Source organism: Myiozetetes cayanensis, unplaced genomic scaffold, assembly GCF_022539395.1.
Source record: "Myiozetetes cayanensis isolate MyiCay16 unplaced genomic scaffold, myiCay2020 scf2-11, whole genome shotgun sequence".
Classification (NCBI taxonomy): Eukaryota; Metazoa; Chordata; class Aves; order Passeriformes; family Tyrannidae; genus Myiozetetes; species Myiozetetes cayanensis.
Genome location: NW_026087411.1, coordinates 16,600,820 through 16,617,049, shown reverse-complemented (window position 1 = coordinate 16,617,049; position 16,230 = coordinate 16,600,820). Strand labels below are relative to the sequence as shown.

The window sequence follows — 16,230 nt, the reverse complement described above, 5'->3', positions numbered from 1 at the left end:
CTCCGAGAACACACCCCTATAACTAACTTTGGCACAGCGTAAGAAAAGAAGGACTTACCCTCACCAGAAACAAAGACTGTGTTCAACGACATGGGCCTGTACTTGCATGAAGGCAGTTAACTCTGCTACCATGGTATGATCATGCTTTTATTTGTTCAGTTCCCACAGACTTCAGCTTCACATGGTCCAAGCCCAGATTTCTTCCCGGAGCATTTAGTCTGGTACAACAGTTACAGGACACACACACACGTTTGCACGGTAAGCAGGGGCTAACAAACTACTGTGCTGTGTATTCTGCTGAGTAACTAATCTGCTTCTAAAATACTGTGGCATCATTCTCATCCCAAAAATGATGTTTCTATAGACTAAAAAGCCCACGTCTGCCTCCACTCTGCAGTGATTCAAATTAAACACTTCAGCCCAGCATCATGGTGGGGATGTTTATCTGGAAACCAGTCTAAAGAGTCTACTTAGTCTACAGATCTACTTATGTAAGAGTAGTAAGAGATGAAAGGCGTGTTTTTATGTCCTCCCCAGCAACAATTCAACTGCTGCTTGTACTTAAACACCAATCCTTGAACTCTCAAAACCTTCCTAAAAGATAGTATCTTTATAAACAAACAGCTGAGTCATGCAGCATCCACCTTTAAAGGAGTATCGACATTTCAGAATAGACACTTCTATGTCTTGAAAAGCAAATCACTCTTAAGCATAAAACTAGATATAGTTCTTCATAGTTTCCTTTAAAAACAAAAAAAGTGAAGAACCGTTAAGAAAGCAATCTATCAAAAGGACTCCTTAGATTTGATTGATCAAAATTGCTTTATTTCAGTCAATTAGAAGTTACCTCAACTCAGAGCACTGTACAAAGAAAAACAGTTTTCAGCTAAGCTCCTTCTCCTCCCTAAGGACACATGCTAATGCTCACAGACTCCTAAAAGAAACTGGACTTGTGCATAACCTGCACTCTAGGGTAAGTTCACAGAAAAAAACCCCCCACCTATTTGCTATGATGGGGTGAGATCTGATCCACTTCAGATCTCAAACTTCATTTCAAAGGTGGTTACAGCGTAATTTCCATGTTATAGTTTTGTCTTCCCCCAAGCCAGAAGAGAAAAAAGCACAGGTGTACTGGGGGTAACTGTGTTACCATCCTTCATCCTTCAGGTGATTGAAGTGAGGGGATTCCTTCTGCCCATAGGAGGAAACCAGACACACTTTTCACACCACTTAATCCTTTAAGATCAGCCTGTGGGAATAAGTGATCATCCAAGTCCTACTGACCTCATCTGGCAGAAACCAAGGTTTCTTCACATTGAATATTACCCACTTTTAATACTGCGGGAAGGAACTTACTGAGATGAAATATAATTATTTTGACAGGTTAAAACATTTTTAAGAGCACCTGCTTGGCTTCAGTTCCATTTCCCATTTTGACAGACTCCTAAAAGTGTTAAGTCAGGACTTTACTGGAAAGGTCTCTTTCATAAGGCTCTTTGACAAAGTATCTGTGGCCAAATTCTCACTTCTACAAATACTTTTTAAATCTTCCTGTAATCCAGAATACATTTCCACAATGGACTGCATACAGAGAAGCTCAGGGTTCAAAACTCCAAAATGGAAAACAGAAGTGGTGTAGTTGCACATAACAGAGAGCTCAGACACAAAGTCAGCGCTGTGCACAAAGGAAGAATTAAAATCAAAATGCTCAGAGAATCCAGGAAATGAGAATACCAGAAAAACAGAATAAATTCCATGGGTAAACTAACCCAATTCCTTTGCACAACAACAATGCCTGTATTTTTTATTAAACTATCCTCACAAAATAGAACAATTGCTGAAGATAACTAACATGCGGCAACAAAACAAGCCATAGCAGAGGAAAGTGTCCCATTTTTTTAACAACATTCCGCTTCTGCCAAGGTCACCTGTCTGCAACTGCACAGGTTGCCCATCTGCTCCAACACTGCCTGTTTGCAGCCTGGATTTGGCACCAGCTCCTGGCTGCTGATCAGAAGCATTCACTGACATGCTGCGCTGCCCAATGCAGGCATTCCAGCAACCCCTTTGGAGCAGCAGCCACAATAAACTCTTTTTTTTATCACATACCAGGGGATACTTTCAAGTAGTTGGCAATGTGATGGACAAACTCACTGAGTGTTTATTAGGACAGCGATCTGTGTACGAAAGCACAAGCACACTCGTAACAACAATTTAACCATGAAAAGACAGAGCTTGGAGTTTGGAGCTTCCCCACCGCCCCATGAACACAGTACTGAAGTTGCTGAAAATTCCAGGACAAAGTAAAGAAGCACCTGTCTGTTCCTAAAGAAGTTTCCAAAACATTTATTTTTTTTTAAATCAGCAGGTTTATCATATTTTCTTGTGTATTCTGATGGCACAGAACCACCCTAGTTTTTCAGTCAGTATATGAAGAACAAGCTTAACAACACATACTCTTACAAAAGTAGCATTAATGTTTCCTTATGGTTGTATGGAAATAACTTCTGAATTTAGAAAACTAGAAATATACTTCTTTGCCTGTTTTGCTTGACAACTGCTACTCTAACAGATAGTATTGTAATTGCCCCCTCTCTAAAACCTGCTCAAGTATAAAGCTTAAGCCTTTCAGCCACTTGGTACACCAAGTCTGTCCACAGTCTCATCTCTATTCAATCCTCCGTGCAGAAGCAAATACCACAGAAGGCTTCCTGTACCTCAGCTCACACATTTCCCTGCCAAACCAATTTCCAGGACATGTCCAGAAGTTACATTAAAATAGATGCAGCCTTTTCATCTGCCAATTTAACAGCTCTGCTTTTGTGACTGTGCAGCAACCACTCATACTACAGAACAGTGCTTTAGACAAAAGTGGTTTAACTGCTTCATATACTATATTGAAAATGTTAAGAAAGTAAATTGGACCATCAAGGAAAAAAGTCAAAATTACAGTATCTTAATAAAAGTTTAACAGCGAACAAAGCCCAGCCTTCTCTCTGGATTTATTTGCATTTCAAAAGCCCATACAAAAATGTTACATACATACCAGTCACTCCTGTAGACTAGAGCTTGAGTAGTCACCGGGAATTTAGCACTGCAGTGTTTTCCAACAACGTGCAACATTTTCTGTTCAGCTAAAAGGATACTCTAATGCAATATTGCAGCCTGGGTTTTTTCCAAGCCTTTGGCAAGTGTGGAAACTCCACATGGAGTACTACTTCTGAGTAGCTCCATTATTTTTATGTAAGTGCCAGCAGGTAGCTATTTAAGCATTGTTTTGTTATATACAAATGTCACTATACGTATGGCTCTGCTTCACTTTCATGGCTTGGTTTAAGCCAAAACATTAGTTCTGAAAAAGACTGGTTATACCAACAGCCCCATTACATGAAAATGTTCATCTGGTCTTAAGCAAGCAAGCTCTAGTCAAAGCAAGTATCAATTTTAGCTACTGGGTTCTGAAGCAAAAAGCCTTTGCAAGAGACAATTAAGGCTTCCATCACCCTACCAGAGGTAAGTATGAGAAACAAGTCTAAGCCACAGGAGCATTGGTCTATTTTTGACAGTGGTATTTAAGTATTTATTAAGCTGGTTTTCATCCATTTATGCAGCTGGCTGACATCCATCTGCCACATGTAACATTTGAAAATGCGGTTAACAAGCTGCTAAACTAATGAATTTGGATAGCATTTGGTTGGATTTTTTTCTATTAACATAATAGGCAAGAGCTTCTGGAATTTATCTTGCTGATACACTTTAATCCTGCCTGAAGGAAGGATGGGAAAAGGTACCCTTGCTAGTACAAAACAGTTCAAGTATATTAAAAAGCCACTGACTATTTTTTAGTAACAGTATTTGCATAAGCAGAAAAAAACCCTCCCAGTTTCTCATCCATCTCTAGCTATATTCAAGTGAAGTTCTACTTTAATTTTTAAAATACAGAAGTTTAATTATTTAGCCAATATAACAGTTCTATAAACTGTACCATGGATAATGTTGCACAGCTTATGATCAATACTGAAATCTAAAACGTTGCTAGTGACAGTGTTAATACAAATTGGCAATTTCATCATTTCAGTTCAGAAAACATCTGTTCCTCTAAATCCCACCAACTCATATAATTTATTAGATCCAGCCATCATGCTACAGTATTAGGTTAATAAAGCTTCTCACTGTAAGAATATACCAGCATAACGTATGAACACAATGAAATCTATATGAAATTTTAGAGTATCTTTACAGAGATATGCTTGTGGCCCATCAAATTGATACTAACATATTGTAGATTTAAAATATTTACTTGTCTTCTTCGCATACCTAATGTGTAAGAATAGCTGCTTGTTTGATACCCAAAAATAAATATAAGCTTTCAACTGAAAGCATTTATTTTCCGAGTTTTCCAAAGTGGAGTCCGAGGGGCAAAAACGCTTCAGACACGTCATCTGTCCACTTCAGTACATAAAAGCATCTCCTGTCCCAGTATTCGTTCAAATCCAAGAGATATTTTCTTCCAGTGAAATATGACCAGAGCACTCATTTTATTTTCAGCAATTCAGTCTGTTTCCATGGCAGCACTGCGGGATTCCTTGGCCACCATGAGCCGCATGAGCTGACTGTGGAATTTCTCGATCTTCTTTACGTCTTGTGCCTGGTCTGTTCTATACAGCAAACACTGCAAGAGAAAGTTGCTGAGTATCAGATTTCACTTGAACTGTTTTATCTTGTTTATAGCTGCAACACATTTGTGCTTGGAACACACAAAACAAGGAGAGTACTTAAATGTTCATTTGTGCCATGTTGTTACCATGAGGTAGCACCAACACATCCACCCTGTTTCAAAACACACACATTATCTGTGTTTACATTTCAGTTTCTCCTAAACATTCATGCCTTCCATTTTGAAAACAGGGAAGCTCGTAATTTATACTAATTTCTTCTCGTTCAGAAAAGCTCTTAAAGATTGGGGTTTAAAGCTGTCTAAACGTAGAGCCAGATTTTAAAACTGAAGTTACTTTCCTATTCTCTGTATTCTGAAAGCAAGTTCATTTTGCCTTTCACAGTCCTTAATGTTACACTGCCAGGGACATAAAATCAGATAGTATTTCCCGCTGAAAGGGATCCCCTCCCACAAGCAAGATCTTTTTCTAAGACAGCCTAAATAAGGAATAGCATCTGATTAGGATAAAAAGAAACTCTTTCATGTGACAAGCCTTTAATAGCAAGGAACAAGGGTAATATGCCAGTGACTTATCACAGAAAGACTGTGTTAGTTTGTTTTTTGCTTGGAGACTAAGCAATTCCTTATACCTGTACAGCATGAGTATGACTGCCCAGGCTGATGTACCAAAAAACCAAAAACACGCAGAATGCTCCATTCTACTGCAACTTTTGCCAGCATTAAATTCCTATTTTAATTCAGAGGAATACAGAAGAACACAGTTTATTTTTCCTTCAGTTGTATTAGTTCTACAGATTGAGCATCAAAAAAACTTCCTTTACTACCTTTAGAAAAAAACCCATAATACACAAAAAAATAAAACAACATCCCCACCAAAAACCCCAACAGTAAAAAAACCCACCAAAACCATCACAAAAAAAAAAAAACCCCAAAAAAACCCCCACAAAAAAACCCAACAACAATGAACCAAAAAACCCAAAACCAATCCCATTTCTCCCAGCCTGGTGTAACATCTGTGACTGGAAATAGGTAAGGCAGCCTACACCCCAGAAGAGTTCACATTTGTGAATCACCTGACCCCAACTTTCCCCATGGAAGATGTCAACAAAATTTGCCTTCACTTTCCCCTGTTATAAGCACCCCACACTCCACATCTCTCCCATGTTAAGTCCTATTACCCTATCAGGAAGTGCCATTACTGGAGATTCGCATCCCTCCTAGGCACTTGAAATACCAATGCCAGACTACTTTTCAAGGAAAGAAGAAATCTGAATTTTTCCAAGTCTGAAGAGAAGGGCAGAATACTGCTGCTCACCCTGGACTGCAGAAAAACAACTCCTCAGCTATAACACCACTGTTGGTCAGTCTCACAATCACAAAGAAATAGCTGAACCTGTGGTTGGAAGCTGTCACCACTCTAAGCAAATAAGGACCACACTCACATAAGTAAACATATGTTTGAAAATGCTCCTGAATTGCTTCAGCAGAAGCTACGAATGTTGTTCAGATGGAGTGAGTCCAAGATTTCTGTAGCGCTTTTTTCCTTGATTTGACAGAATCCTACAATAATTCTGTTGAAGTCCATAAAGAACACTGAAGTGTTAGAACTTTTCCTGGACTGCACAGAGTTGAACCACGGGTCAGTGTAAATCACAGACACAGGGAACTAGGGAAGGCTGAGCAAAAGGTTTGAGAAAATTGTCAGGCACTCTCAAGGCAGTGGCTAAGAGCTCCCAAGTTGACTGACAGAAAATGCAAGCCTGTGAGAGCACAAACAAGCCCTGAAAGGGGAATGTATTCTGTACTTACAGCTACGTCATCTGTTACTTTGATGCAGAGGTTCCCATCACAATGTCGATATTTCAGAACAACCCGCACCTGAAATGACAAACATTTCAAGAATTAGCACCTAGAGCTAACAATTTTCAGAACATATTGAAGGAACTCTGTCCACATTCAGTCTACCTTTTATTACAATTACATACAACTTTATGTTTTCACCACCTCTGAGGTGGCCCTCAGCTCTGGTGGCCACTAACCCTACAGCCAGGGTGGTGTGGAGGTTGAGCCATCACATTTCGCTGCCTAAAGCGTTAAACTGGTTTTACAGCAGCATCAGCAAGGTTAACATCAGGTACCTTCAAAAGCACAGTCAAAACAGCAATGGCAGTTGCAGGGACCTCAGTGACAGGCAGGATAAACTGTGAGAGCCAGTCGATACACGACACCCCCTTGCCATGTACTGCACTTCAGAAAAACGAACTGCAAGCTTGTGTTCATAAGCTTGAAAGACCTGAAGGGGATTAACTGAGTGAGGTAAGCTCAACATCACTCTTCTATGGTACCCGAACTGTTATCACAGTTGCTCCCGCAGGCACCTGCCCTGAGCCCACACCTATCTAGTCCCTCTGGCCCCTCAAATCACCAAAGTTCCCAAACCCACAGTGATAAAAATCCACACCCTCAGAAACTGATGGACCATTAAATGGTTCCTCCTGAGCACAGAATCAGCCGCAGAGATATTGTACTATTGTTTCTAGCCTCAGCTAACACCAGTCACTAGGAACAAAGCAAGGTGGCCTTTGAGAACATTCTGAACTCACACTATAAACAGGATTTTGCTGTATGGAGTGACTCGTGCTAATAGTCAGCCACCTCCTTCACTACAAAACACATTTTGAAATTCCTGCTCCAGGATGGATCTCATCACAGATGTAACCCCTTTTGTTTAACAAACTGCCACCTTTTGACCGCAGCACACATCCCTGCTGTGCAGGCCCTGAAGCACAGGAGAGGCTGCCACAAGCGGCAGGCACCGAGTCGATACACTGAGAACTTGCCCTCCCCAAAGGTGAGACCACTCACTGCCTGGGTGGAGAACACTCACCCACCTCCCCTAGTTCCTCTTCCTTCAGTTTCCCAGCAAGCCCAATTACATACAAAAGCTCCTCAGGCTAACCCTCTGCCAAATTAGGACAGTACTTGTGTTATGACTCTGGGGCCTGTACAAACTCCTTTGTAAATAGAAAAATTTATTGCCATGGATGAGAAGAGATTTCCTTTAAGAAAAGGGAAGAGCAACTCCTGGCTGCAGAGACATCCCTCCTCTTTCACTTAATCGAACGTCAAAGAGCGTAAGAAGGCAAAACTGGGCAACTATATTATCACAGATGGGTGGCAATTGCATATAGTATCTCTGTGCTAATTAAAAGGCAGATGTTCATCTGCCTTAAATAATCAGATGTTAATTTAATCTTCTGAAGGTTACTCCACGTCACCTATTTTTGGTGAAGGAAACTAGGCCTTTTTTACTGAAGTTTTCTCAGGTGCGAATTCCACATTACATTTTTGTGCCCCTTTTTAGCTGAACTGCAATGCCTTTTCTGAAGACTGAGGTGACTTTTAATATTTACATAAACAGCACTCCAGAAAAAGTCACTGAAAACAAGAAGCAGTCATATATACCGGAAAGTTAAATCCTTGAGCAATTCCTCTTTGGGGAGCAAACACCTTCCAGTCTGAAATGTCACTGCAGGCAACAACGCAATCAGTGTAAGACCTAATGAAAGCTTTCTTTTAACTTTTTCAGGAAGACAAATTCAAATGATACGGTCTTAAATGAGAACCCATAAAATAAACCAATTCTCGATACAGTCTTCATTCAGCAGAACTGAGCCTCGGTTTCTATCACACAGGTACGCTGTGAATAAGCACAATGGCTCTGAAGTTGGGCTCTTAAGGTTCATCCCAGTCGCTGACACCACCACCGAAAACATGTTTTTGGGGTGATAAACGAGAACTTCCCCGTGTTTTGTAGAAAAGGATGGTCAGGTGCAACACCAGCAAGTAACCCATTCCTGGAGCTGCTTTTCCCCCTGAACTCAGCACTGGTGAGGCCTCACCTCGAGTGCTGTGTTCAGTTCTGGGTCCCTCAGTTCAGGAAGGACATTAATTGATGAAGTGAGTCCAGAGAAGGGCAACACAGCTGGTGAAGGGTCTGGAGCACACGTCTAATAAGGCACAGCTAAGGGAATAGGGGAGTGTTCAGCCTGGAGAAGGCTCAGGGGTGACCTTATCGCTCTCTACAAATGCCTGGAAGGAGGTTTTAGCCAGGTGGGGGTTGGTCTCTTCTCCCAGGCAACCAGACAGCCTCGAGCTACACCAGGGGAGGTTCAGGTTGGACATCACGAGGAATTTCTTCACAGAAAGGGTGATTAGACATCGGAATGGGCTGCCCAAGGGACACGGTGGAGTCACCGCCCCTGGAGGTGTTTAAGGAAAGACTGGACGTGGCACTGAGTGCCATGGTCTGGTTGAGGTGATGGCGTGTTGGGCCATAGGTTGTATTCGATGATCTCAGAGATATTTTCCAACCTAATTCATCCTGTGATTTTATGTTTCTTGACTCCCCCGTGCCTTCACCAGCGCTGCACCACAGAACAACCCCCCCCAGCACGACACCGCCCGCCGCCCCCGCCGAGCTGCGCGCAGCCGGAGCCCGCCTACGGAGCGCCGCTCCCGCGGCCGGGACGCGCATCCTGCCCTCGCGGCCCGGGCTGTCCCACCTTCATGGGGTCGGCGAGGTAGAGCTTCTCGGCGGCGCGGGTGAACTCCTCCCAGGCCTGGAAGTGCGGCATGGCCGAGCCCGCTCCGCCACCGCGGCCGCGCCAAGATGGCGCCGGGGGCGGGGCGGGCGAGCGGCCGCGTGAGACGGCGCCTCCCATTGGCCCGCGGGAAAGCACCGCCCAACCGCGGCCCTCGAGACTCGGCGCTGGTCGCCACAGCGCCCCCTGCAGGCGCGGCGGCAGAGAGAGGGCTGCGGGCCCGGGGGCCGCGGGTTCGAGCCCCGCCGCCGGTGGAGCGGCCGCCCGGCCGCCCACGGATGGACCTGCGGGGCTCGGCCGGGCCGGGTGCGGGCTCCGTCCGCCTCAGCCTCCCACCCTGAGGCCACGGGGGCGGCGAGGACCGGGTGGATAGGCGTGGAGCCTGGAGGTACCGGCAGGAGGGCCCTGGGCCGTGTGCCTGAGATGCTGTGGGAGCCCGGCTGGCACACGAAATTAAATAAATTCCCAGGCTTTCCCAGACTGGAAAGTCCTTTCTGAGGCTGGAGGCTGGCTTCGTAGGGAACAAAAAGGGTATTTAGGAGGCCTCGCAGGTTTCCCTGGCCCTGGCTGAGGGATGCTCAGGAAGGGATTGCACTGGAACTGAAGCTGCTGGTTTGGTAAAGAGGCTGAACGGCATAAAACAAAATCATGAAAAAAATTTTGGGGAGTCCTGCTTTTCAACTTTCTGTGTGTATGTGTGTGTGTGTAAAGCATTTCATAAAGCTGACTAAAATTCATTTCGAAAGGAAAATGAGGGAGAGGGTTAAAAATTCCAAGATTTCTCCCATTACATTTTAATTTTTTAATTTACGTTTCCTGAGCTGATTTTTGTGCCTTTATGAGCACAAAGCTTGTAGGCAGCCGCAGAGCTGGGCTCTGATGGTGTCACAGAGCTTGTGTAACCACTGCGGTGACAATAGGCACATACAGCTTTCAGTCTCTATTCTCTGTTTCATGGGGAACCCAAAAGCTCCCGATAACGACTCACAACTTCAAATTAGTTTTGCTGAACGACTCACATCTCAACAGTGTGGCCAAACAAATAAACTGGAGGGAATTCGAGTAGATCTGCATGTGAGGGGACAAATTATGCAGGCCATTGCAGTCTCCACTAGCAACATGGGGAAATACTATAGCTGCAGGTTTTTTTGACCACAAAAGGCACAATAGGCCCAAGGGAGAATGAAGAAATGTGGCACAGAAATAAAAGGGTAGATGGGAGGTAAGGGGAGAAAAACTAGAATGAATTTCCCTGAGTCAGTAAAGCAGAAAATAATTGTTACTGTGGGGATCAACTCTGAAAAAGTCTGCAGCGATTAGGCCACCAAACTTCATAAATTGCAACTTGTGAGTGTTATGTGGCCCAAACAATTCTGTTAAAGGGCTTTGCACCAATGAGTGGAGGTTATGAAGAGTGGAAAAATTTAAGAATTTGGTTGGTTTTTTCCTTCCCAGACCAGCTGACAAGGTTTAGATGCTTGTGTGTCTGAGAACTCAGCTGCAGAAGTATGAGAATTGTCTTTCAGAGATGCTGATAATCAACAGATCTTTTTAAGGTGATAGATGTATTGACAGAGCCTAAAGCAATCACCCCAAACACTGGAAACACTGGAGAGAGTGTTTCTTCACTACATTAGGTTTTGGGTAGCTATTTATAACAACAGAGTGGGAATTGTGTTTGGCAGTGTTTTACAAACATGTAGAGGATACAAATATGTGAAAATGAAAGATGTGGGGAGCACAAACCTGTAACAGGCATAATCTTTTACAGAACCATTGTTCACCAAATTCAGATCCAGGTTTTCCAGTGGGACCTGGATACTCTGTCTGAAAAAAGAGTCCCTGTTTTGGGCTGTCCAGTCATAAGCCCTTTAGAATTGCTTTTCAGAGGATTTTGGTTTTGACTTAAACATTCAGGATCTTTTATGTGTTGATACAGAGCTGTCTCAGGAGCTTGCCAGTGTCCAGTCATTAGCCCTGTAATTCACCATGTCTGCAGTTGAGCTAATGCAACCGAGCAAGATTAAAAAACGAATCCATTTTGGCACTTCTTTTTCCTTAACCTAGATTATTTCTGTGATCCATTTTAGGGTGCAGCTTCTAAAACTGCTTTATGTGCACAACTTTGGAGGTGACAAACTGCAGCAGCCAGGGCAAAGAACAGAGAGAGGGATTTCATAATTGGCCTTGCCTCTGAGGAAAATGTGATGTGTCACTATGACAGTTATATACAGCCTAATACACAGTTCTGCATAGCCGGTTCCTGGCTGCAGATCTTAAGGAGTTCATCTTCCCTGCCACTACCACCACCACCTATGGCCTCACGTTGTGCTGCCACAGTTGTTTGTAACTGCACTGGGGATCAAACCAATGCTGGGATGAAAAGCAGCACCATTTTTAGTAACACGTTTTTTTAACTGAGATCCGTTCGTTTTTCCAGTTTACTGTGTGGCCTTACATACTGTTGTGCTGACACAGCTGTTGAAAATGTACCTTTTTTGGTGGCAAGACAGGATATGGGAATTCCTACTGTTTTTGCTGGCTTGCCACCAAAAAAGAGGGACTGGATGTGAAACCACCCCCACTCCCGGTTATCCTGAAAGCAAGGCCGGTTGGTTGCTGAAATCTCGGCAATTAAGTAGAGAAGCTATTTCTGAGCCTCAGGGAATGTCTCATACCTGTAGTTAGTGTGCTGCTTTGCTCTGTTGTTCTCCTCTCGCCTGGAGAACAGAACATTTTCTTGACATGTTTGGAAAGTAAGTTAGACCTCTGCAGTTATTCAGCTGTAAGTTGTATTTGATGTATGTCCAAAACTGTATTTTTCAAGTGAGGTCCAGTGAATGCAGTAATAGTAGAAATCTCTCATTGGGCTTTTTGTTTAGTGAAATAAAATGAACAGTTGTTTATCACTGTGTGGAGTGTTTGGTATGCAGCCAATAATAATTTAGTAGTTACTAAGAATTCTGCTAAAACATACATACTCATTTTGGTTTCTTTTCTTGAGTTTCTACTTTCTGCCATGCAAGAAATCATTCCAACGGTCTTAACGGCCATTCCATCACTTGCAAGTGAAATCTGGAATGCTGCAAAACCTCATTTACCCTTTCCTCAGTCTCTCATTATATGTCCTTGCTGTATTCCCTAGACCACCTTAGATAATGTCTTTTTTTACTTGGATTTAAGGCCGTAAAAAGCTATGAAGCAATAATGTAAGTACTTGTGTGATGAAGGTTTTTCATGTGGTTTTTCCTCAGGCCTTTTCCCCTCAACCTGTGTGTACATGATTAATGACCTCTCTTTGATCAAGCTTCTACATGCATCGCCACTGCAAGTTTTGCTTCATAAAGTTACATTCAGGCATCTGGATTGCACATGGTGATTTCTTTAGGTTTTTTATCTAGAATCTTCCTTTGCATAAACGGCAAACTGAAATGAAATAGCAGAAAAAGACCTTGCATCATGTCTTAAAATATCATCGACGGAGATCTTGAGTTCTTGCAACTCCGACAAAGTTCATGGAACTTGTAGCTGCTCAGCATCACTCAGGGTCAGATATTTGGTTTCCTGTTCTTCACATTAATGCTTTTATTCAGTCTAAAGCAGGTGCCATATTCTTATTGGCAAAACTACTTTTCTTTCCTGGATAAGGAATTAAGATAAGAGTATTAAATTCATTAAAATAGTTATCTATCAGCATGGGTATACAAAGCTGGTCTTCCCAGCTAAAAGAAGGTTTGTATAGAACGAGGTACTTTATCATACTAAATTATGGATTTGATGGGGAACAATAGCCCAAACTCTGATCTCAGTCATGCTGCTGTAAATCCAGAGTCATTCCATTTATTTGATTGGCTTTTTGAGTGTGTGTGTGTCTTTAACAGTATAATTAAGAGCAGACTTTGGTGCTGAGATGTTAATCCTGTTCTTGGACCAGGAGCAACATAAAATCAGCGCAGTCATTCAGGTCTGAGAGAGTGCTAATGAGGAGTTAGTTACAAGGCAATTATTACTGCCAGGAATGCTCAATGCTTAAAGGAGATATAGTTGCTTCTTTCAAAATAGCTTCAACCCAGCCCTCAGTAAAGTTGAGGAGAATCCCAGGCATTGTGATTATACATTCCATTCTTGTGTGTCTGAACCAGCCTGGGATTTGTACTGATGCAGACTTCAATCACACGGGGTTATTTTTTTCTTTGAAAGGGCATTTGTGTGCATAGGGGTGCAGATAAATCTTGAATACACTAAGATTCAAGGTCTTTGACATCTCCCCGGTTTCTGCATCTCAGTGCCCATGAGAACCAAGTCTGCAGTCAGAAGCAGTTTGTGCTTCTGGATGGGTTATAACACGCCAAACTGAGCCACGGGTTTCACTCCACAGCTCCTGGAGGAGCACAAAACACGCGTCTCCTTTCTGTGGGTTTTATGTTTTACACAGCTTGGCTAATGGTTTTGCCAGGTTGAGCCATACACAGTTAATTACATCAGTGCCAATTTTCTGTTTCTTTTGCACTTACTGAGTGATTGAGGTTCATGCTGTCCTAACAGGATAATAAAATACTGGTGTCACTTTGTTGTTAAAAGAAAGTTCATGACAGCCAAGGCTGTATGTGGACAGCAGGATTTTGGGGCCCTGTCCTGGTGTCTGTCACAGCCAAGTCACAGCTTCAAGGCAGGGTGAGACCTGGATGCCTGTTGCTATCCTCATTCCTTTTCCCCAGTGCCCTTCTTCCTTTGAAAGGAAGCACACTCCAAGCATGTCCTTGACCAGGGCCACTGGGGAGCCCACAGGCTCACACACACCGTGATCCACACTTGCCATACCTTTTAGCAATGACCTTGCCCAAGGCAGCATTGTTTCCTGGTTTGCTTTAACCATTAGAAAAGAAAATGCCATTTAATATGGTCTAATCTGATCTTGCTTTATGTCAGGGAGCTTATATATGTGGATGTCAATAGCCATTGCTGTAGCAAGAGATCTGTTCCTCCATGTGGCTGTCTTCTATCCTTAGTAGAAAACTGCCCTTTCATTTTTGAATGCTGTTCTGACAGCATTCTTGTTAAGCTTCTCGGTTTTGATAGCTAGAAAGATTCATCCCTTCCTGTTAAGTGGTCAGTTTAGTCCCTTCAGCATAATAACATATTCAAATGAATGTACTGTCATGCAAGAGACATATGCTAGAGAGCAGACTCTATATTGTCACAACACTCACTGCCTGTTGAGGTTTGAGAATGAAATAACAGTCCTCGTGATGGCCTTCAGGGAAAAGAGGAGCACATCTGGTAGCCAGCTCATGAACCAGCATTGGAAGCACTCTGGAAGCAGACAGACACTCTCAGCATTAACCACTCATAGATTTTGTATCACCATTACGTGGATTTTCTGAGCCTGCTTAAGACGGGGTTAGATCATCTGCTGGCACACGCTGGAAGCACATTGATTTCTCACATTAATCTTTAAGTAGAAAAGCTTTTTATTTGATAGGCATGACTTGAGGCTGGTTTACCTGTGCTGTTCATGCTGCCGTGGCTGACGTAATTGGAGAGTACAAACAACCAGAATGGGCAAGTGAGATTAAATGCTCATAGCGATAGCTTCCCAAGGCCTCTGGAGCAGCATAACTGCAGCTGGGGTGGAAGGGCTTTTGGACTTTTTAACTAAGTTGGCTTCTAATTGTAAACTACATGTCTCAGCCCAGATCAAATGGAAATTGCCTCCTTCTCAGTTCAGCCCGCAGAAAGGGTGACATGAGCAGTTCCTGCTGTAATGCCAAAACCTGGACTTTCCTAGCAGGTGAACCCTGCCAACTTCTTACTTAAGTTAGAGTAACCTGCTTCCCTTTCCCCCGTGCTATTGCAAGAGAAGCAACCTGAGGCTGGTGGCAAACTACAACTTTTACTGTTTACAAAGTAAATTCATGCCTGTCCCCGAAGTTGTGAGACCTCATTTCAGTGGACGCTTGGTTTAGCTGTGTTAGTAAAAGAGGCCGGTAGTTTCAGCCACTTTGCCCAGGAATGAATGCCTTCTCATGAGGTGTTTGCAGAGATGCTTGTGTGAGTGCCCCTTAACCCACTTCAATCAAACTGGGTTAGCAAAAACCTCCTACTTAATCCATTTAAGCTAAGTCTGGCTCAGGTTGACCAAAGTAGGTTAGGGGGTGTCCACACGAGCCTACCCTGCAGGCAGATCCGAAGAGGTAGTAATTTCCACAAGAAGCAGGACGGGCTGAGCAGGGGTAGTGGATCTGAATCAGCAGCTTCTCCCATCCCTTGGCTGCAGGCAGAGGAGGACACCAGCTGCGCACACACAGGAGTGTTGGGCAGCTTGGCCAGCAGGCGGAACTTGGGAAGCCACAGCGGTGCAGCTGTTCTCCCGTACACCCCTTCCCATGGTTACAGCAGTAGGAGAACTTTGTAACAAGTAGCTGTGGCCAAGAATGCACAGCAGAATAGAGCTTCTGCAAGCTCCTCAAGCTCTCCTGTTTCAGTCTTTGTCCTTGGTCAAACATTGGTGGGGGTGGAGGTCCGAATTATGGTCAAATCAGTGTCAAAGTGGATTCTAGACATTTGTGTTGCCAATTCCTGGAACAGCTACAAGCACACACATTCCTTTGATGTCTGCACGATGGCAGCTTCCTATAAAAGATGTCTGATACAGGGCTTGTGTAGCTATAGGGCTTGCAGGCCCACATAAAGCATATGTAAGAGCTGGGATCTGTGCTGAGAAGAGCTTCCTTACTTCCAAATGGTGCTGCTGTTAAGATCCTTGTCACAGAGGTTGCAAGCATTTACCTGACCCTTTGGTTGGTTTGGAACTGCAGAGGAATTTTAACCTCAAATCTCTAAGTTTAGCATTTTCATAAGATTTGGAGTAGATTAAAAATATGAAAGGAGTTCTAGGTGGTGTTTAGGAGTGGGGGCGGGGAGGATATCTGTATAAATTACGCTCCA

General features: G+C 43.4%; 1 protein-coding gene across 1 annotated transcript; it reads right to left on the bottom strand.

The window, feature by feature from the left end:
* Positions 1-2,322: 2,322 nt before the first annotated feature.
* On the bottom strand, positions 2,323-9,367 carry SRP9 (signal recognition particle 9). Its single transcript, XM_050315953.1, has 3 exons — positions 9,244-9,367; positions 6,488-6,556; positions 2,323-4,672 (listed from the first exon to the last, which is right to left on the bottom strand). The coding sequence occupies exons 1-3, from the start codon at positions 9,313-9,315 to the stop codon at positions 4,553-4,555; spliced, it is 261 nt and encodes an 86-aa protein (XP_050171910.1). The 5' UTR covers positions 9,316-9,367; the 3' UTR covers positions 2,323-4,552.
* Between the last annotated feature and the right edge of the window lie 6,863 nt (positions 9,368-16,230).

Excerpts from the sequence above, each read along its gene's own strand:
- SRP9 (XM_050315953.1), bottom strand. The coding sequence starts at position 9,315 with ATGCCGCACTTCCAGGCCTGGGAGGAGTTCACCCGCGCCGCCGAGAAG. Across the intron at positions 6,557-9,243 it reads ACCTCGCCGACCCCATGAAG|GTGCGGGTTGTTCTGAAATA; the intron begins GTGGGACAGCCC and ends TTGTCATTTCAG. Across the intron at positions 4,673-6,487 it reads AAGTAACAGATGACGTAGCT|TGTTTGCTGTATAGAACAGA; the intron begins GTAAGTACAGAA and ends TTTCTCTTGCAG.